The sequence below is a fragment of the Halichoeres trimaculatus genome, unplaced genomic scaffold, assembly GCF_033239565.1.
Source record: "Halichoeres trimaculatus isolate MK-OKI-2021-1 unplaced genomic scaffold, fHalTri1.1 fHalTri1_scaffold_14, whole genome shotgun sequence".
Lineage (NCBI taxonomy): Eukaryota > Metazoa > Chordata > Actinopteri > Labriformes > Labridae > Halichoeres > Halichoeres trimaculatus.
In genome coordinates, this window is record NW_027437192.1 from 7075799 (window position 1) to 7098102 (window position 22304).

The 22304-nt window shown below is 42.8% G+C and overlaps 2 protein-coding genes across 2 annotated transcripts in view; both read right to left on the reverse strand.

Annotated features, from left to right (window-relative positions):
* Positions 1-237: 237 nt before the first annotated feature.
* Positions 238-1650, reverse strand: gdf6b (growth differentiation factor 6b). Its single transcript, XM_074686697.1, has 2 exons — positions 1305-1650; positions 238-1130 (listed from the first exon to the last, which is right to left on the reverse strand). The coding sequence occupies exons 1-2, from the start codon at positions 1648-1650 to the stop codon at positions 238-240; spliced, it is 1239 nt and encodes a 412-aa protein (XP_074542798.1).
* A 954-nt stretch (positions 1651-2604) lies between these two features.
* The window catches only part of pkhd1l1.1 (PKHD1 like 1, tandem duplicate 1), a 65886-nt gene continuing 46186 nt past the window's right edge, over positions 2605-22304 (reverse strand). Inside the window, 30 exon segments of the mRNA XM_074687262.1 lie at positions 2605-2888; positions 2972-3128; positions 4473-4619; positions 4877-5028; positions 5121-5465; positions 5581-5716; positions 5816-5973; positions 6060-6227; positions 8336-8568; positions 9692-9857; positions 10010-10126; positions 10338-10449; positions 10551-10673; positions 10814-10965; positions 11060-11150; positions 11469-11590; positions 12558-12684; positions 12925-13028; positions 13159-13332; positions 13436-13565; positions 13724-13842; positions 13920-14049; positions 14757-14920; positions 15764-15852; positions 17546-17717; positions 17920-18079; positions 18169-18320; positions 19055-19246; positions 19335-20364; positions 20462-20598. Coding sequence (XP_074543363.1) covers positions 2623-2888; positions 2972-3128; positions 4473-4619; positions 4877-5028; positions 5121-5465; positions 5581-5716; positions 5816-5973; positions 6060-6227; positions 8336-8568; positions 9692-9857; positions 10010-10126; positions 10338-10449; positions 10551-10673; positions 10814-10965; positions 11060-11150; positions 11469-11590; positions 12558-12684; positions 12925-13028; positions 13159-13332; positions 13436-13565; positions 13724-13842; positions 13920-14049; positions 14757-14920; positions 15764-15852; positions 17546-17717; positions 17920-18079; positions 18169-18320; positions 19055-19246; positions 19335-20364; positions 20462-20598 — 5525 coding nt within the window. The 3' untranslated portion in view covers positions 2605-2622.

Sequence of the window (22304 nt, forward strand, 5' to 3'; positions counted from 1 at the left end):
TCGATCCCTACAAAAAAAGCAAACAGGTCTTTTTAGTTTTAGTCGGATGATTTGAGAAGAAATTGAAGGAAGTTTTCATCATCTTTGTGATGGCGAAGTTACTTTTTTGTCACAGATAAAAAAATGAAACAAAGAAAATGTAGTTTTGAGGTATTGACCGTGACCTTGCTGGCTGCATGGTTTTAAAAATGCATCTGTCTGTTTCTTACAGTCTGAAGCCAGTTTTTCTTTCTTGGACTACCTGCAGCCACAGGACTCCACCACCATGTCCTCGTACTGCTTGTACACCACGTTGTTTCCTGAGTCGATGTAGAGGATGCTGATGGGGCTGAGTTTGGACGGGGCGCAGCAGCTGGGCGGCATGTTGCTGGGGTTCATTGAATTCATCAGAGTCTGGATGATGGCGTGGTTGGTGGGCTCTAGGTGGGAGCGCAGGGGGAAGTCGCACACCCCTTCACAGTGGTACGCCTCGTAATCCAGCGGGGCGATGATCCAGTCGTCCCAGCCCAGGTCTCTAAAGTTGACATGCAGCGGCTTCTTGCTGCACCTGGATTTGGACTTCTTGCCGTGTCTTTTCCCGTGGCGGGTTTTGGGCACAGCAGTTCTCCTCCTCCTGCTGGTTTTGGTGCCAGGGCCCCTCTCTCTGTTCTTCCTCTCCAACCCCAACAACGCCCTCCCCTCCCTCCTCTCACTGAAGAGGGTCTGCCTCTTCTTGGACCTGGTGAAGACCACCAGTATGGCTTTCTTCTGCTGAGGCCTCCCGTGCCGGTGTACGCCCAGAAGCTGCAGGTCCAGCTCCCTCTCCGGGTTGTCCAGCATGGCCCTGAGCTCCAGGCAGAAGTGTTTCCCCTGGCTCAGGTGCCGCTGCTCTTTGAATATTTCCCACACGTCCAAAACCTCCCACTTTGGCCCCTGGGAGTCCTGCAGGTCCAAAGTTTTGGAGTCGAGCAGCTGCTGGTCGTGGCAGGAGAGGAGCTGGATTTCGACGGGCTCTGTTTCTGATATCCTGAAATTCCCAGACACTTTGGTGTAAATCCTGAGCTCGGCCCCCAGCACCTCCGCTTTTTTGGAGAGGGTTGAGACGTCGAACAGATACTGCTGTCTCCTCAGAGGGGAGAGTGGGAGGTCATCTGTGGAAAGCATTAAAACAGGAGGGTCAGATGCATTCTCACGGAGATGATGTGGAGTCTATTCTCTGCATGGAGAGAAAGTCTGAGTCAGGAGGTATGCACACACACACACACACACACACACACACACACACACACACACACACACACAGAGACACACACAGCTCTACATACCTTGTCCAATGTCCACAAAACTTGCAATGGTGTTAGCAGCTTTGGAGGAGCGGAAGAAGCTGGCATTGAGTCCCAGCCTCTCAGCCGTGGAGAAGGTTTTGTAAATAGACAACATGTAGTCATGAGGCTCCACGTAGTCTTTGGAAGTAGCTTTGATGTTTCTGTCCAGGGACGGCTGCGCACGAAACTCCTTAAAGTACTTGGACACTTCCTGTCCATCAAAGATCCGCGCCACCTTGCTGCTCTTCGACGCAGCTGAGGAGAAAATAGAAAGAGCCTGAAAGCACGGGGTTTCCGAAACAAACACAAGAGCCCCGCAGAGGAGAGACAAGAGATGGACATCCATCCTCAGAGCCGGAGCCTGAGCTGTGGCCGGGCGGGGAGGGGGGGACCGCGGGCAAAGTCGGAGCTGAACTCTGCATCCACTCGGCAGCAAGTGGCTGCTCCGCAAAGTGCGCACAGCTCAGGGGGGACAGGCGGTGCGAAGTTTAAGAAAAGAGGGGGGCAGAACACGCCCACATTGTACTGTTATCGTTAGGGGTAAATGGAGGGCGCAAATTAAGGCTGTAAAACTAATTGTCCCTCTGTCGGATGTCTCCTCCTCCCTCCTGGAGAGGCAGATGTGCGCTGAAAAGACGCTCTTAGTTGGCACAAGAACTCACATCGAGTTTCAGACTCAAAATCTTTTCCCATCAAATAAAATCACATTATTATTATTATTATTTTTTTAAACCATCACTTTTCTGTCTGCTTAAGTTCAAATTGAAACACTACTCCACCAGTTGAGCGTAATGCAGCATTAATAATCATGGGATCTGGCGCCCTCTAGTGGATACAAACGTATGGCGCGAGTGCAACAGCAGGAAAAACATTCAGCCAATCAGCTTCCACCAGCTTCCTTCAGCTTCCTTCAGCACCACGGACAGAGCCGTCGTGAAAAACCAAAACAACAAGTAAATAAAGAAAGAAACGGATGCAAAGATTTTCTTCACCGAAAAATAGAATTTATTGAAAAGAGAAAAATAAAGTTAATGTTTTCCTTCATCCTACAGAGTTAAGTTCGGAAAATAGTCTTTGTTTCATTCACTGGGTGTGTGAATGCATCACACTCACATTTCGACATAGAACATAAAGAAGCAGAGAGGAAAGGAGGTAGGGTGCGTCATATTGCACGTTGTTCTTCATTTATGATGTCTTCATTTATTTTATTTACTTCATGTAGCCCAACAGCCCTGTTCATGATATATTAAAGATTATATCTGATGTCTCTTCTCAAGATAAAGTAAGTTTAGTCATTCTTCATAGAGCCTTTCTCCCTCTAACAGAAGGGGATGTCACCGGAGCAGCAGGCGATGTTGTAAATCACGCTGACCATGCAGAGGCTGCCGGCCATCACTGCAGGGCTGGAGTTCCAGACGCTGTCTTCGGTGGTCATTGGCTCAGGTTGACGGGTGGTTGTGGGAAGCTTGGTGATCGTAGGAGCCCAGGTGGTCGGGGCCATGGTGGTGGGAGTGTTTCTAACACTGAAGGAGCCAGACCTGGCAGACCATTCATTCAGCGTGAAGACCACGCTGTGGTTCTGACCTGCTCGGAGAAGACGGCTCATTAGTGTGGAGATTCAAGAGAAACACAAATGAAGAATTTTGTGCAGGAAGATCAGGACGCACCGCCGTGGACGACGGAGAGGTCGGTGTAGTTTGCCCAGCAGGAATCAAACAGGATGGTTGTGTTTCCCTCCAAACCGCCTGGAACAGAGTTTCCACTGGAGTCCATCAGGGTGGCGGTCACAGTGAGGCTGGTCACTCCCACAGACACACAGTTACCCTGCAGACGCCCACACAGGTCAGTGTGTACAGACACTTCAACATCATGTCAGATCTTCAATTTGCTGCTTCTACTTTTTTTCCTTTATCTTATTTTAAAATCCGACCCAGCTCACGTCATAATCTACAATGTTAACTTGGTGTTTGGCTGAATTCATTGGGAATAAATCAAGAGAAGTTATCTTGGCTGATGAAGTGGTCGTAGACAGAAGAGAAAAAATCATATCAGAAAACTCTCCACAAGTTACAGATGAAACCAACAAACTGATAAGATCTGCTGTTTGTCCACAGGGGGCGCCAAATCAGAAAGAATAGAGGAGCTTTAAAGGAAAAAGTTATTTTCGATCGATAAATGATTTTTTAAATATCATATCATGACGTCTTGATGAAGTAATATATAGGCTAAAAGATGTATTTAACAGAAAATTAAACAGTGCTGCATTAAGAAAAGTTCAAGTGACAGCTTAGGTATAGCACGAAGGAAAAATATGAAATTTAAATTATCTGACAAAGAAAAAACAAACAGTGAATAAAAAGGTTTTTTAAATAAACTTTTATCCAAATTTTGAGGGCAGCTCGTGTCTTTTTACAATACTGCAGGCAGACAGATGAGAGCAAATGAAGAGAAAGACTAACATATTTCATATTTTATAAAATAAGGGGGGGGACTCAAAATGATTAGAAAAAAGATGGCAAAGAGGTGAGAGTATTATGTTAGAAAGGAAACAAACTGAAAGTTTAAGATCATGTTCAAAGGATGGACAGTCCAACCTAAGGTTTTTGTTAGGTATCCCATTTATTCTTTTCTTTTTTTTTTGTTTTTTGTTTCTCTACCTCCTTATTTCAGATTTGACTCTGCTTCTCTTTCCTTTAGTTTAATCTTATTTCAATTTATATAAGTCATTTGCTTGTTTGTCTTAAAGATGTCAAATACTTCAGAGAAAAGGGAGAAATTGATGAACTTTTGTAACACAGATTGATGTTACTTTAATTTCACTTCCAGTTATTTGGAATAGCTGTAATACATGTATCGTTGTATCTTGTATCATACATTTTTTGTTGCTGTTTTTGAAATTATTTACCTATTTATAAAGTTATTTATTTATTTATTTACTGTCACATAGTTGGGGAACAAATTTTCCAACACCATATAACTTACAGAAAATGTAAAATATTGTCATCTTTACGTTGAATTTAAAATATTAGTATTGAATGTTAAAACAAGACAATTAAAAGTATTAAAAAAACAAAAAAGAAAATACTGCATATTTTAACATCAGAAAGATAAAACCCATTAACTTCCTATTTACATCCTCTGTTGAGAGTAGATGTTTCAGTGCCTCACCTGCTCATCCACAGCCATAAGACTGGGCTGCTGGGACAGAGGACCCACATACTCTCCTGGAACCAGATCCTGGATCACGAGCAGGTCGGACACAGTGGACACGAAGCTCACTTTGGGCTCTTCCCTCGTCTGTTCCTCTTCAGCCACCTGAGGTTAGAAATCATTCGAGTAAGTAAGGAATTAAGAAAAGATAATCCTTCGTCTGTCCCACAACTCTGCGGTGTTATAGCAACAAAGCGGACAATGCAAACATTACAAATTTATAAAATAGAATTAAAAAAAGTTTAACCTTGATATATGAGTGGAAAGACTGATGAACTATTAAATATTGTTGGGGGATTATTCACTTCATCATCCCTTGAACTGATGCTTAAAGACATTAATCTCATGTTGTTGATGTTCACCTTTTTCCAGTCGGGGTCTGATGATGGAGGAGGAGGACGGATGATGCCCACCGACGACACGTTGAAGCCGATGGATTTACTGAGGGTTCCAGAAACTGCTGCCTGTCCCAGATTATCAGCCACCTTCCTCATCTGTGTGAAATCGTCCTCGCCTGAGGAGAGAACAAAGAAACGTTTAATGTACGACAACAACCTGAAGAAGAAGGTAGAACCCAAACTTTCAGCAAGCGTTCCTCTGACCCACCGTCAGTGCTGTTCGTTGTCACGTTGACTGGAGGTTTCTGGATTTGCAACTCCACCCTCATGCCGGTGGATCTCTTCCTTCGTCGTGAGCTCCCATCCCCCCTGATGACATTGGAGATTCGGATCGTGTTCGGGTTGATTCCAAGCAAAGTGGCGAGATTGCGGATCAGTTTGTCTTTGAAGAACTCGGCCTCAGTCATGGTGGGCAGGTCGAAGGAGATGAAGAGGACCGGAGAGGTTCGGATTTCAGCGGGTGTGGAGCCTCTCAGGACCACCTGCACCATTTTGCTTTCTTGGTCGAAGAAGTTGGTGCCCAAGGTGGCGTTGAGCTGAGGTTCGTATTGGCCTACAAGGAAAACAGAAAAACTTTTGAACTCAAAATGACACTTTGATTCGAAACATATTTCATAAATGTATCAAAGACTGATTCCACTTTGTGTGCGGCTGTCAGGCTTTGCTACCTGGATAACCCGGCTTCATCAGCTCATAGTCAGATTTGTCTTTTTTCCAGTTAGCGTTGGTTGGAGCGCGTAACTGATTCTCAACATAAATGTCCATCCGCTGCGGCTTGGCGAAGAACACTGACACCTTGACGCTCTGCAGGAGGAAATAAAAACACACAAAGTTTACCCGAAACTCGTTTTCTGAGGATTTCACTTTGATGCCTGAAGAAAAGTGTCCAGAGTTTACACTAACCTCAGATGGACCGGCGTTAAGCAACATCAGGCGAAGCTTCTGTGGGCTGACGCTGGTGAAGTAGACGTCAAAAGAGTGACCCGTGGCCACGATGCTGTGGAACAGAGACACTCGCTTCTGACAGGTGTAGCCTGCGCACCAACCGTGATCCTGAGGACCTGAGGGCAAATACGCACAGCTTTTAAAACAACCTTCTTTATGAGTCTTAAATATCTTTTTGGAGAGATTAGATCGGTAGAGGTACCGTTGATCAGATCCACAAAGCCGCTTCCGAGCACAGCGACGGGGGACAGACGTCTTGTTTCAGTGTCGGCGTCGAGACTCTCGATCACCAGCATCTTGTAGTTCAGCTCTTTAGTGCACTTGTAGGCCTGCCAGGAAGGCACAAAGGTGCAGCCCTTTCTGAAAATACCTGAGGAGGGATAAAGCAACATGACAAAATATAAATTAAAGGGCATATTGCAGGTTAAAGACAACTGTTAAGAAATTGATAGGAAAATAACTTAAAAACAATATCCTGAAAGAAACTCCTCAATTAATGAACCACAGGGTCTCCTAGAGACATTTTAGTATGTGTTTTTGTATTTCCGCATTAAAAACCGGCATTTGAACGTGACGTCACAGTCGGGGGGTCATCAGCGTATGTAAAGTTTGAAATCAGATACACTGACTTCAAAAATAAGTAGTACGTGTAAGAGCAGATCGTACAGCAACGTGCTTTGAGCTGTCATGATAAAGCCCATAGGGAGAAAGACAGAGGTCTATCAGAGGTCTCTCAACTGATCAAAAAGCAGAAAACCAAGACTTAGCTACGGTGAATCTCTGGCAATCCTTATTTACGTCTGTCACCGGGAGCCGGGCTAGGGACTGCTGCTGCTCCCGTAGAAGCAGTAGTTGTCTGACGGGAAAGTAGCCATGTCAGTCTCACCCGGCTCCAGTATCCTATCCTGAACTTCATCCATAGACTTTACAAAATAGACTCCATCATATCAATCTTCCTGTCGAGAAACGGGCACCACGAACGACAGCGTATTTTTGAAACCGATGCAGCAATGCAGTCCCGTCTTGTCAGCTGCACAAAAACGAATCCGAGCACGAAAGCTAACTTACCGAATCCGAAAAAGTGGACTCAATGTCCTGCTAAGCTAATATTTCTGCATCCACCCATCCAAACACATCTGATTCATCTCAAAGGATGGTCAAATTAAATAACACTGAGAAAAAAACACAATACACACGACCCAAAAGGCCCGATCTCACTCATGACAACCTGTTATTCACATTAGCTCAAAGTGGAATGAAGGAACGTGAGTCTCTTTTGTTACGTCAAATGACGCGATGCTGAAAAAAGAGCGTTTTGAACAGCTCTGCTGAAAACAGCCACTTCTTCCTCTAAATTTGTGCCTTTTTTGTTGAATATCATACAAAATCATGGATTGACTTAATCTACGGCCTTTATCAGACCATGTTTAGGGTTAACTAAAAAAAGATTTAACCTGCAATATGCCCTTGAAAGCTGCAAGCAGCGCCAGACGGGTCCTTGTGCTCCTGCCGGTCTGTCATACGTGTTTCCCTTCCACTGTCAAGGTATCACCTCCACTGTTAGGGTTTCATCCTTTTCTGGCCCTCTCAATGCATAAACAGTTGATACAATGTATTAATTCCTCTGCTGAGTCACATGACCAGCTGCACGGAACCCCTAATCAGTGTGTGTGACATCATCACAGAACTGCAGCAGCAGAGGGAGGACTCAAATTCACAAAAGTTTACAAACAACTCATCATATAGGCCAGAATGTTGACCTAATCTGTGTAAAGATATGATGTTTTTGTAGGAAATTTTGTCAGGAATCCACCCATGACATTTTTAAAGCTGTATGACTTTTACTTTTTTGTCCAGAGGCCCAAATGCAGCAGCCTGCAAGGGCAGGAATGAAAAATCCCGTGTCTTTACATGGTGGAAGCTAAGAGGGCTTCTTTGAGGTTCGCCAACTTTGAGGGCTCGCCATTCGACAAACTGGGTCTGAAATAACAATATATAATAATATATAATGACAACTTCCATAGGACCTTTTGTACAGCAGAGTCTTGTCTGTTATGTGAGGGATTTTAAAGCTGATACCACTTATGGTTTTGGAGGAGATAATTTTTTCCAATTTTCGAAAGGCAAATTGCCGGCTTCCTGTTGGAGATCGGTTATGGGTGTCAGTGTATGATTTTTGTGTCCCAGTGAGACAAACATTTTGGTGTTGGTTTTATCTCTCTACCACATTCCTACTGGCCACTAGGGCCGTTTTAGTGTGCCTAGGTGGCGCTAGAGAACATATTATGGGATGTTGGGGGTCAAATTATTCGGGATTGTGGGCGTATTTTGAGCATGTTTAGGGGGTCTAATAAGCATTCATGTGGAATAGTAATAAGAAAGAAATGGACGAAAAACAACGGTGACCTGCGGCCAAGGACCCTTATAAAATGATAAATTATTAAAGCTCAATGAAAAGACTTCTTTGAGACTGGTTACCTTTGTTTGGAGCAATATCGCTGACCGGGATGCGGCTGCCGTTTGTTCTAGTGAGCATGACTTTAGGGATGCGGTAGTCTCCCAGCCCTCTCCTGGGATCGCCGTTCCACTCGAAGTCGGTGAAGGGCAGCACAGTTCCCACCTCACCCAGTAACGAACCATCCAAGTCCTTCAACATGGTCTTCCTTTTGGCGTCACAGTCCATGTCCACACAGTCTGAGGGGTTGACTTTCCTGGAGAACAAAGAGAGCGTGGAATAAAAAACTGAAATCAAGCAGTTGCAGCTGATGTGTTTGACTTTTCATGTCTGCAGTGTTTTGATTCAGAAGAGTTAAAATGAAAAGTCTGTTAAACCTGAAGCAATAACAAGAGGTCAGCTCTGCTCTGACCAAGAAGCAAAGAACTCACTCCTCAAAGCTTTAAACATCTTTTACTCTGAGATTGTTCTTTTTAGGGAGATGCCACCTTCTAGCAAGCTAGAAATTTTCCCACCTTTTTAACCTTTCTTCAAAAATTATCTCCTTCAAAAAACACAAGTGTTGTCAGCCTGAAATCGGCTCACATGACAGACTAGACCCTGCTTTACAAAAGTTCTTATGGAAGTTGTTAATTCGGACCCGGTTTCCAAATAACAGACCCTCAAAGTCGGTGAACCACAAAGAAGCTCTCTGAGCTCCCTCCACTACAATGAGTAGGAGCAGAAGAAACAGCTCCACCTAAGCTACATTTAGGCCTCTAGATAAAAAAGTAAAAGTCGTACAGCTTTGAAAATGACATGAATGTATTCCTGACAAAATTTCCCATGAAAATATCATATTTTTACTGGGATTTGGAAAAAATTGTGTCATCTATGAGGAATTGTTTCTAAAAATTCTGTCATTTTTACTCCTCACTCTGCTGCAGTTGTGTGATGATGTCACTCGCTGATTAGGAGCTCAGTGCAGCTGGTCATGTGACTCACTGACGGAGGGAAAATGTTTTCTCACTTTATAAAGGGATGAAACATTGATGTTGGAAGTAAAACGAATTTGGCGGACCGGCGTGGAGTGACCGCGACAGTGCGAGGACCCATCCAACTCTGCTTGCAGCTTTAATTTATTTATTTTTGTTGTCATATAACAAATTAACAACAAAAAGTGAGACAAATTTAGTCATTTTTTTACTGACATCAAGCTGCTTTTCAAAATCCAATGTTTTTTCTGTTTTTTTTCCCGATGAACTTGGCTTATTCTTGTCCAGTAATACAAAATAAGACATTATCACCTGCTTAGATTTCAGTTTTGGCAGCATATCCCTTTATTCTTTTATTACTACATTAGGGTTTTGAAAACCTTTTTTCTCTAAATGTTGACTTACCCCATATCAGGCTTATGGATAAAGACTTTGTTGTCCTCTGGGCAGTCCACCATTGTTAAGCCTGAAACCTGCGTGGGGTGCTGCAGGTCCTCATTCAGCGGGTTTGTGATGAACATGATGTTTCTTTCGCTGGTGCAGACGTTTCTGAAATTGACGAATGTTGTGTCTGGAAGATAAAATAGAAACAAAGTGAGTGAGGATGGTGTTACTGAGAAATAACCTGTGACAAACAGCTGATGCTGAGTCTTACAGGGTTAATCCTACCGGTCATGGTGCTGGATCTTTGTAAATAAACCAACCCTCAGAGCTTAAACTCACCTTTTACCGTCATCCGGCCTTTGATGGTGTTGTAGTTGTTGTTGCTGTGATAGCGCATGTCTGGCGCCCTGTTATGAGCTGATGCAAAATTTGGCCAACTCACTCCAGATCTGCCACCTGTTCCAAGAGTAAACACATAAATATCATCATTGGGTTCAAAATCTTTGTCCCGGTTTGTTTTTTTTTCCTAAAACTTTTCCTGTGTTGACACAAATCACTTCCTCTGAGTTATCAGGAGGAAGTTAGCTCGAAAAGTTTAAAGAGACCCTCTAAAGACACATTTCAGCATTCAGGAAGGTTAAACCTGTGTGTTGTGTTTATTCCATACCTGGGAGCGGTCTCGGTGCACGGTGTTGTGAACTGCCTCCCACATTAAAATCACTGTTGGGCAAAGTGTCCGAACAGTCAAAGTTTGGGCTGCTGCCGACAATCAGCAAGTCCTGGAAAAGAGAGGGATCAGGAAATGAAGCTGTCACTGAATCGCTGAAGGGTGTGTGTGTGTGTGTGTGTGAGGTGTAACAGGAAGGAAACACTGTCTCACCTTGATTTCTGTGTATTTATCAGCATATCTGTGTGTGAGAGAAGGAGGACCGTAGATTATGGGCATGATGCCCATCCCGTTGTCCACCAGGGTGGAGTTGGAAACGATCACACTGCTGGGAGTCTGTGAGGGAAACAGGAAGAGAGGAAAGAGTGTTTTCAATTCTTACCACACTTTACTATTTCACAAACCCTTTGATTTATTAAACCAGAGCTCAGGATGAGTTTCCATTACCAAAGAAACAAACAGAACAGGTTCAGTACCTGGTAATAGATGCCGTAGTCAAAGGTCTTCCATATGAGGAAGTTCTGGATGAGGCTGCAGCCCGGCAAACCATCTTTGTCCATAAAGACCCCTGCGAACAGGCCGCCGTGAGCCTCGTTGTTGACCCAGCTCTCTGCCTTGTTCTGGCTCCCTGCGCAGGAGGAATGATGGGAAAAGTGTTCAGGCTAACAGAAACTTTTGGACACTTCAGAGCAGCATCACTTCAGTTTAAGTTTTTCTTCTACCTGGACACGGTTCACCATTCACTCGATAAGCGACTCTCTCGAAACCTGCCACGATGTTATTCTGCAGCACCACATTCATCCCTTTGTGGGCCTGGAAACAGGAAACAAACAGATCAAACACTGACGCTGATAGTTTTTCCTTGCCATTGTAACTTGCTAAATGCTGCAAAGTCCTGTACTCATGGTGGATTAAGATAAGATAAGACTCCTTATCTTGTCTTGATGTTGGGTTTCTGCTAATAAAATTTTATTAACATTTACGGGTCTAGACCTGTAAATGTTTTTGTAAAGTGTCTTGAAATAACATTTGTTATGATTTGGCGCTATATAAATAAAGATTGATTGATTGATTGATTGATTGATAATGGTGGGAAAAATTTGTGAGATTGTTGTATTTTTTGAGACAAACCTCGATGGAAGCAGTCCAAACAAAGTTGAATTTTTCCTCTCTGTCCTGATATGATCCTGGCCACAGAGTTTTCATCACCAGGTTCCCAACCACTTTCGTCCTGTCGCCCCAAGCCCTGATCCCTGCAAACAAAAAACCCATGGAAGAGCTGTGAGACATCATCTTACCTCTGTGCAATAAGCTGATTTTAAAAAGTAGAGTTCACAAATTGCCTTAAGAATAAACTCTGCAGGTGATAAAAGAGCTCAAACAACAAGCAAGGGTAGAGGGATACAGCAAGTATGGACCAACTGTAAGAGGACAAAAACATCTATCAAAATTAAAACAAACAAAAAAAAAGTAAAAAGGGAAAAAATTAAAATGATATAATGGAAACAAACAAAAAAACAAATGTTAAAAGAAAAAATTGAAAATGTTTTAATGGAACAAAAAAAATACTATGTTTAAACAAAAAAACAACAACAAAGAATGGAGATGAAGGAAATTAGTGAAGAGAAATAAAATGATGCTAGTAAAAAAAATTAAAGAAGTGGAGGAAATAGAAAAGTAACAAAAAAGAAACAAAAGAAATAAGGAAATAATTGAGGAAAAGATATTAATTAATTAATTAATATTAATTAAATTGAAGAAAAAAGACAGAGTGAAAAATAGGAAGTAAAGAAATAAGAAAAAGTAATACAAGAAAAAAAATAAAGGAAAAAATAAAAATTAGGAATTGAAGGAAAATGGAGACAAACAATGAAAAATTTAAAGGATTGTTAGAAATAAAAGCAATTAGAAGAAATAAAGATCAATCAAAACAAAGACAGATTAAGAAAATTAGAAGAAATTAAAGGAAAAAAGAAAAAAGATGATAAAAGGACTTGAAAGTGGAACAAATTTTTCAAAGCAATTAAAGAAAATCTGAAAAAAGGAAAATGTTTAAAATAATAATTTAAAAAAAGTTATAAAAGACAGCAGGGTAAGAAAAGACTTTCAGTAAAATGAGAAATAAAAGCAAAAGTAATGTGTCAAAGAAGTAAAAACAGTAGGCACTGAATCATTTTTCACACATGCTGGCTGTGATGGTTAAAACACTTCAGTACAAACCTTCGCCAACGGTTTGATGAATGATGTTATTCTCAACTTTCAGTCCCTGTGTCCCAAACACTCCAATGCCTGGAGCGAAGCCGTCGTGGAGGGCGTTACCACCAAAATATGATTCTTCTTCTGTAACCTTTGATCGCGGATCAAACATATTAATACATGTTTTAATTTAAGAATTTAGAAATTCAACACAAAATAATCCCAGCATCTGAGCAGCACAGTTTTCTTAAGTAAAGCTTGAGGATGTGAAACTTGGATGTTTTTATGATGTTCCTCTGCACATGTTGTAGCTTTCACTTCTCATTCATGGTTTCTTTTGTAAGAGTTAATACAGTAAAGGTTTTAATGTGTGTATGAGTGTGTGTGATACCTCTCCCAGGTTGAGGAAGGCCACAGAGTAGCGAGGGTCAGAGGCATCTGTCCAGCCTTCCTGGCCGGAGCGGTAGAACTCAACGTTTCTGATTTGAGCTTCGCCTTTGGGGGTAAAATGATAAAAAGTAATGTTTCTGAAATATTGTGAAAAATGGAAATGATCACAGAGGCTACGCCTGGCTAAGTGACTGAAAACAAGCTGAATGCATCATAAAAAGAAGCTACACCGTACCTCTGTAGGTGATTCCACCTGAGGAGAAGGTGCCCACCAACACTCTGGCTCCAAACGACTGCTTTATCATGTCCTTGTACTCCGCACCGATGATCTTGATGTTTCTGCTCAGGAGAGCAACCTCAGCTGCCAGAGTGTAGGAATGGGACGTACCTGGGACGGAGTGATTCTCACCTGAGGAGGGATGAAGAACAGGAGGTCTGAGACACTTCTGATTCGCCCAAAAACAAGGTACGCCTCAACATTTTACAAAACAGAAAACCGTAATGAGGCTGACCGATGTGTTTGTGGGACAAAGGCCGGTCCAGGGTCAGTTCACGGCCGTTTCCTGACACTGCAGTAACCGTATTTTTCTCTGTCTCCGTCACGCTGTAGCTGCTGGTGGTGATGGCGATCTCGTCTCCAACCTTCACCCCAAAAAAACCCACACAATGAGACATAACTACAGGTGACAGAGTACCATTACTTTCCTTTAGTCAATGATTATTTGACCTAAAGGGGAAGTCAGAAACAGACGTATTTATATTTTTGAGCAGAAAACTGAGCTCAAAGTCAAATTTCAGACCTGCCAGTCCACAGATTTTGCCAGCGTCACTTTTTTGGATCCAGCGTTAGCTGTAGCAGCCAGTTTGGTGTGATAGACTTTGTGAGGTTGTCCGTAGAGCTCCAGTTTACCAAACACACCTAGGAGGACAGCATTCGGTCAGTTTATTTATTAGAAAAATGACAAACTGTAAGGAATCCCGAAGCTTGACACTCACCAAGGACTTTGGATCCCTGGTTTGGTCCGTTAGGCAGAAGTTCGTTGGGTGTGCTGTGGTCCCCTCTGAGCCTGAAGATAAGCTGACCTTTGAACGCCTCCTTTTCCGATCCTGCGATCAACCTGCCGCCCTGAAACAGAGAAAAACAGCTGCTTCACAATCCAGTGAGGAGACACACACATCTGTGTCTGGGAAACGACCGTGATAAAAATACACTGATGATACAGCGATGAAAAGTGAGTCTTTCTTAAAGTGATACTCCAGGATGGAACAAGTTGGGTCCTATCACAAGGTTTAGGGCAGAAATTACCCCTACAGCAGTGATTTTGTGCAGCAGAAGCCCAGAGCGCTTGCACCAAACACCCCCTCCCTGCTCCTCTGCCGGTTTCCTCTGCACTCAGACGGGGCCATATTTTACTTGACCAAAAACACAAATAAACGGACTCCCACCGAAAAAATCTGATATCAGTCTGCATTCACGCTTTATTTAGAGAATTTTCAGTTCTCATCATGTCGTAAAACGCCGCTTCCTCCACTGCAGAGCCACAGCTGGCTACGAGGCGCTCGACGCTTAGTGTATCAGTCCATGCGTGGCGTGCCAGATATAAACAAACGCAGGTAGTCTGCCAGGACGAAGAGACACGATGAGCACAAGAGCCTTTTGGTGTTTTTGTGTGAAAGTAACGCGCTGAAAATTCTCTAAATAAAGCGTGAATGCAGACTGATATCAGAGTTTTTCGTTGTACCTTGTTGTAGGACCCAACTTGTTCCATCCCGGAGTATCACTTTGAAGATAAAAATGACATTTAATGTTTATTTTCAAAGTGCTGAACTGACCTGTATTGAGATGTAGTGGGCGTCCACCTCCACCTTGTTGTACACCGTCGTAGAACGACGCCTCCTGTTGGGCGTGTTCACAGGGGTGTCGGGGATCTCCAGAACGCCAAGAACTATCAGCTTATAGACGGTAGTTTTGTTTACATCCAGAACCATCCACACACCTAAGGAATAAGGATCGAGTAAAAACTTCAGCTTTGAGAAGAACATGTGAATCTTTGTTTTCTGTGTCACATTTATTCAGCCAAAAAACAGTTGACTCATTGTCTGTCATTTGAACTCTGACATGTATCAACACAGATGAAGGGAAAAAAAAGAACATCAATACGACCAGGGGTCTGCAGCCTTTACTTTCATAGGAGCCATTTTACCTTAGCTCACCTGGATTAAAGTCATTCTGGGGCCACAAATTCTACTTTATCTACTATATGGATATCTATATGCTATATAACATCCAGTGAATAATCATCTACATGAGAAGTTTTTTGAATTTATGAAATTGTACATGTGATATCTTATTTTTTTTATTTTCAAATTCCATTTACAATTTTTTAATTAAATTAAAATAATAATAATAATAATAATAATAATAATAATAATAATAATAATAATAATAATAATAATAATAATAAAAAAATCAATAAAATGTGAAAACTTAAAAAAATGTACAAATTTTAACAATTAAACAAAATAAAAAAAAATGGAATAAAAAAATTTCAAATAATTTTTAAAATTTGCAAACTTGGAGTCAAACTTGGAGTCAGCCGACTGATGTCGTAGGAGGTAGAAGTAGAGCAGTGGCAGGCTTTAATATAAGATGTGATGTATATTTAATTTTACAAAATGTTGACTCATGATTTTATTTAGTGTCAATGTCTTTAATCATCAATACACTCTTTAAGAAAAGTAAAAATTCTTTATTTCAATAATGTTTTTTTTAAAGCTACAAGGAGTCACTGCGAAGAGTCAAAGAGCCGCAGGTTGCAGACTGTTGTACTAGACCTTACCTATTGGAATGTATACAGTAGCGTCCTCTGCTGGTACAGTGAAGTTATTTTCAGCTGAATTTTTCCAGAAAGTGGAATTGGACCAGAGACTGGAGAGAAAACAAACAGTTATTGATTTTTGAGGCTGGCCAGCAGCACTCAAGCCAAAATAACAACAACTTTCTGAACTTGTTCCTTTTTAAGTTATATAAAGACAAAAATTAGTACTGAATTGCTTGTAACAAGTTAAGAAAAATCTGACAATGAAACAAGAGAAAAATTCAGTGCAGGTTTTAGTGTAGAAATGAGCTTACAGCGAGGATTTATAAAATGTGCGCTCCCGGGCCAATCCCATCATGCGCCTGATCAGGTGTTGATGAATCTGGCAGCTGAACACTTTCATTCTAATAACACGCTCTTCAATATTCATGGTTCAGCGCAGTGGTGATTGCTCTAAGACTGCAAGGGAAGCTCAGCTTCCCCTAAAATGTCCCCAAAAAAAAGTGGTGATGTGTTCTGCTGTGTGTACATCTCACTGACAAAATCTGCGCTAGAATTCCTTCATCTTTTGTTCAGAATCAGCTCCTATCACAGGTAACTGGCTCCACCTCCTTCTCATTCATCCCCGCAGCGTCTCAGCGCTTTAACACAGTCGGACGCTGAGCGTCTTCTGACTTCAGCGGGGAAGCGAAGAGTGGGTTGTTCCACTGTGGAAACTGGACGGTCATTGGATAAATGCTGGGCTTTGTCCCGCCCATCGGACGCTCAGCGTCTCTGGGGGTCTATGAGGCAGTGGGCTGGCCTGGACGCTGGGCTTCTGCATGATGATTGGATGATCTGTCTGAGGCCGAATCCCTTTTTGATTGACGGTGAAATGAGCCAGTCAGCGATCTTGAAGTATAACCCTCCACCGGAGCATTTTCTGAGTTCTACATTCTGTTTTTCTGGACTGATCCGGAGGCTTTATCGATTCCCAGCGAGTTTACTTTTCTTAAAACGACGGGCGTTGTGTTTAAAGATTCTCTCTCTTTTCACCAATAAGCAGCAACAGCTACAGCTGTGGAGCTTCTCCCTCGTCACTCACACTTACAGCCTGTCGTAGTCTTACGTAGCAGCTCCAGCTGCTAACAAGCTGACACGGAGGGTAGAATTTACGTGTAAATAAAGAAAAAAATTTATGATGTAGGCCGGAAAAAAATAAGCTTCCCCTCCTTGACTGACCAGCAGCCGCCACTGGTTCAGCGTGCCCGACCCATTGAAATGCAAAGCTTTGTTGTTTGGAAGCCCAACAAGAGGTGTTAAATAGAGTCAGGAAAAATCACATCTAGAGGGAAACCACTGCAGCAGTCAACAGACAGGGAAACCTTGGGTACATGAACTGAGACATGGAGTGGGATCTGAGCGTACCCTTTGCCTACCTCATAAATACTGATCCGTCCATTGACAAGGGTTTATGCCCATTTTTCAGATTTAAGCATGTGACAGATAAGGGCTACTGTGATTATTTTTTAGCTGGAGAGAAAGACTAAAATTAAAACTGAAGCCTCTTTATGACCTTTGCATTAAATTTAAATTCCTCTGTGTCATTATTTATCATGCCTACAGCTTAAAACAGGGAGTAAGTGCCAGCTGAATGATCACCTGCACCAAACTAAAAGCCTGTGTTACTTTAGGATTACTGATTTTGGCTGTAGAAATAAAACAGGGTGAGATTTTTGATGAAGAAAAAACAAAAAATCAACACAGCAGCTTTAAGTTAGGATTTGAATTTTAAAGAACTTTGAATGATTTTGTCAAACTCACATGAAGTCGCTCGGCCGGAGGTTGGGTATTGGTGGGAGTGTGACTGGAGGTGCAGGGGTTGGTGGGATGCATTTGGGGAAGAAGCAGTTATAGACACTGAAGTCCACTTTGAAGTCCTTCACAGAGGGGTCGACGCTGCCGTAACGACGGTTCATGCTGCTCTTCCCAGACACTGCAGAGAAAACACGATAGAAGATACTTCATGAGCCAAAGACTTCCCAGGTGATATTTTATGATTAAACAGTTGATCAATAAAGTCTAAGCATTTTTCTGCTTTACTGACTATTAATCACATGAAACTCAATATTTGCATTCAGTGACATCAATTAAATTTTTCTCAGTCATCAAAAGGTTTATGAGAACTTGAATCTAACCAATGTAGCAGAGTTTGTTGGAGCTCTCGTCAAAGTACCAGTCCCCACTCTCATTGTCAGTGTGGCTGACCATCGTCTTTGATCCGTTTCTCTTGTCCAGGATCTTGAAACTGTCTGGACTCTGGGTGAAGTTGTGACACATGATCACGTATTCATCCGGCTGTTATGGAGAAAAAGATAGTTTTTTTTGTATTATTTTATTTATTTGATTTCCTTTGATCAATCATGCGACTCAATCTGTCACCTGACCTCGAAGCCGTAGAACACTGCAGAGTAGGACATGTTGGTGATATGAGAAGCATCTATAAAGCTCATGGTGAAAGTTTGGTGGGAGGGAAGCATGGCTGTCCAGCCAAGTTTATGAGTCATTCTCTTTGCTGCAAATGGAACCACACTTTTGCCTAAAATAGAGATTAAACAATACATAAATGTCAAAAACAGACAAGACAGTCTTACATTACAGACAGTTATTACCTCCACCAAGGGGGTTATGTTTTGGGAGAGTTTGTCTGTGAACAACATAACTCAAAAACTAACAAACAGATCTTGATTAAATTTTCAGTAAATGTTCAAAATGGGATAAGGAAGAAGTGATTCGATGTTGGAGGTGATCTGAATCACCGTCTGGACCCAGGACTTTTTTTTAAAGGATTCATTATCATTGTGAGATAGGGCTGTTTTAACCATAAGTGTATACAACTCCACCATAAATGGTCGGATTGCTTTGCAAAACAATACAAGACACGGTCACCGTAATTTCTGACAGATGTAAAAGTAGGATCCAGATCAGGGTAACAAGTTATTGTACAAACCTGCAACTAACACCAAATTGTATCAGACAGTCTGCTGAAAGTGAGTATAACATTAAAGTAGGACTTAAGTGTTGGTGACAATCACAATATGGTTGGTGGAGGTCTGCGCTCTCTGAGTGCTTTTCAAGTTCTATAAGTTTCTTCATCAAACTGACTTAAGCATTAATTAAAGGTACATCAAGTCAATTCCGTTTCTGTTTCTTCATTGAAGACGGTTTACGATTATCTCTCATCTCCAACAGAGGTCAGCACAGGCTCAGGAAAAATGACTGGAAAGTCTCCCCACACTTAGCACAGACATGATAAAGTAATGACTAAAGTACCAAAAGAGTTGCTAATCAGGACGTCCTTAGCATTCAGAGAAGACGGGGAAGCCTTGTTAAAGGACAGGCGGTGGAAGTTGACGGTGGGTTCACACACAGCGGCGGGGAAACCACGGCTCCACTCAGGACTCTGCTTGCAGAGAGACGGGTCCAGCAAGGGACTGTTGGGAACAACTTTGCGGCCTGCCTTTCCTGAAAATGACAAATGGATTTGTTCTCACTTTTGGACATGAAGATGTAGATCTACAAGTGATGAAGAACCAGAGAAGAGACCAAGTACCTGTGAGTGATCCATCCATGTCCACCAGTTCCGTCTCATGCTCCCACCTGAGCCAGCCCTTGTTGGGTGAATTTATGAAACCGATACCATTGAACTTAGCCGGCCAGCCACCACACAACTCCAGGCATGTCCCATCAATTGTAGTCACGCCGATGGCTGCACAAGGGCCGCGGTCAAAGTTGTAAAAATTGGTATCCTGGACTAACATACCGTCATCGAAGGGCAAGATGATACCCCGACCTGTGCATTTGTTAGGTAAAGGTCCAAGCTCATCTACGTGGCCCACAATGGTGCTGTTGGACACCTTTGCCCCTGATGACCCTCCGTAGCCTATTACACCCCAGGAAAGAATACGCTTTTCTTCAAAGTTGGCTTTCTCGTTGTTGGCCAAAACAAAGTTTATGTATTGCACAGCGCCTACGTTGACACCTTCAGCACCTTTTTCACAGTTCCAGGTCGTTAGGTAACGGAATTGGGCAGGCTCAGGGACTTCGGAGTTGCAGCCTCCGCCCTTCATTGGGTAGAACTCTTGGAAGATCCAGAGACCAAACCAGCCCTGAGAGTGGACCGTGTTGTTGAAGAACTCGCCCAGAGGAACCTTTTTCTGACAGATGCTACTGTCAAAGGATGGGCCATCAGGGTGAGTGTTCATGCGGTACCAGAAGCCGAAGTGGGTGCCCCCTGCTGCAGCGTTGTGACGGATGACGTTGTTGGCATTGGTGACCCAGAAGGCGGCGGGGGTGACGTCGTCATTCAGCAAACTGGTGCTCTGTCTGACAAACACCGCAAGGTTGTACTGCACGATGTTGTTGGTCTCAATGCCGTCCTCGATGAAGATTGCCCCGCCCATGATATTATAGACGACGTTGTGCTCCACCAGCAAACCGTGGGTGTTGTGAATGGTCACGGCCCTGTTGAAGGTATTGTGGATAGAACAACCCCTCACGTATGATTGGTTCTTCACATTTCCCATCAGATGCCAGTGGATGGGATACCGGCCCAGCCTGAAGGCCTGCCCTGCATGGTACACCTGTGGGTTACAAACATTAACACTTAGCCAAACAGATAAAAGACTTATTATCCCAATCTAATCATCTCTATGAGAGATCTGAGTTAAAGCCGTTTACCTCAACGTGTTCAATTTTTGCGACCGCAAGATTCCTGTTTGGTGTCGGTGCGTGCATCATGATGCAGGCTCCAAACTCGTCGCTCCCTGCTTCCTCTCCAAACCTGCCCTGGAAGCAGGTTTGGGTGGCGAATTCACCTGCAGCACACGGGGAGAATGATGTTCTTTTCTTTAACTCATGCACTTATACAAACTCATTGCTGTGAATGCAGTAATGCATTCACAGCATATGTTCTTCTGTGTCAAAAAAATTTATTAGGGGCTCGGGCTTCGAACGAGCCCCTCTCCTGCATAGCAAGCTATGCAGGAGAGGGGCTCGTGGCGAAGCCACGAGCCCCTAATGCTCTTCCGTTCGCCTCTTTTTTCTTCTTCATCTTCCGGCCAAAATTTCGGCTCGCTACTCCTCCAAGGGCTTTAAGAAAACCCACACAAATCATACATCAAAATGTGCGGCTCGGCCGGGAATGGTGTGCTATTATTTTTTTCAGCGATTCGCCAAATTTTGGCCGACTTATTGGCCAAAAACGGCGAAAAATCCCTCATAGAGAATGAATGGGGAACCTAGGAATCTCTCCCTCTCACTGCCCAAAATTTCCACTAACTATGAGATGCTAAGACTTTGGCATACTTCCACTTACAGGCATCATTTTTGCACTAAAATGTTCACTGATCTTTCAGCTCTATGAGTATGACTTTACTTTTTTGATATCTATTACAGTTTTTGAGATTTTACTGTTGAAGCAACATAAACTTTTTGGTTTTTGCCCTGACACCTCAGCTCCTCCAGTGCGGAATGTCTGAAAGTAGAGTGAGAGAGGCGGCTGATGACAGGTTGCAGCATTCTCCAATGAATTGTCATAACTTCCAAAATCTTCACAGCAGAGAAATAAAAACTACATTTTGACATTCCCTGAACTCTCCTGCTACTTACAAACTGAGTATTTTACCCCAGAAATGTACTGTTTTGCCAAAAAATGCCTCAGTGTGAGTGAAACCGTCACATCCCTGTAATCTGAAGTAATGTTAAAATCTGACCTATATTTCTCATCAACTTCATTCCTAACTACATTTGCAAATCGCCCTCGTGCGGTCTATTTTAATCCTACAATCGTGGGAGGCACATTATCTTGTTCATCAGAGTCTCCAGATTCTCACAATGTTTTTGTTTTTCTTCTAGCCCTTAGGGTTTCAGCATAAATGCAGTTTGTTCGGACCTATGTCTAGCCCAAAAATCCAGCTGTAGATCAGTGGATACAAAGGAGTTCCAAAGTGTAACTGACAGATCACACTCAGTGTGACATCATCATGATGATCACCATGGTAACCACACAGCTGTGTCTACGGACTGATGAGGTCATTGAGGGACAGAGAAACACAGGTTTTTGTTTACTAAGCCTAAACAGCCAACCCAAACTCTCTTATACACACACATACACACATACAGCCTACCCATACACACACACGCATGCACATGCGCACGCGCACAAACACACACACACACACACACACACACACACACACACACACACACACAGCCAACCCATACATACCGACGTGCACACACACACACACACACACACACACACACACACACACACACACACACACACACACACACACACACACACATAAACCCCCATCTCTTCTCTCTCACTTCTCTCTGTCTCTTTCTCTCTTACTCTCTCCCTCCCTCTCCCTCCCTCTCCCTCACGCACACAAAGGTGCATGATTTTGAACATATCATTTGGCTGCCTTGTATTTAAGTCTTTTTTTTTCTTCTGAACAGTTACATTTCCATTAGTTATGAGAGGTTAAAAACAAGGTACTATGTCACATTTAATGAT

Excerpts from the sequence above, each read along its gene's own strand:
- gdf6b (XM_074686697.1), bottom strand. The coding sequence starts at position 1,650 with ATGGATGTCCATCTCTTGTCTCTCCTCTGCGGGGCTCTTGTGTTTGTT. Across the intron at positions 1,131-1,304 it reads TTTTGTGGACATTGGACAAG|ATGACCTCCCACTCTCCCCT; the intron begins GTATGTAGAGCT and ends TGCTTTCCACAG.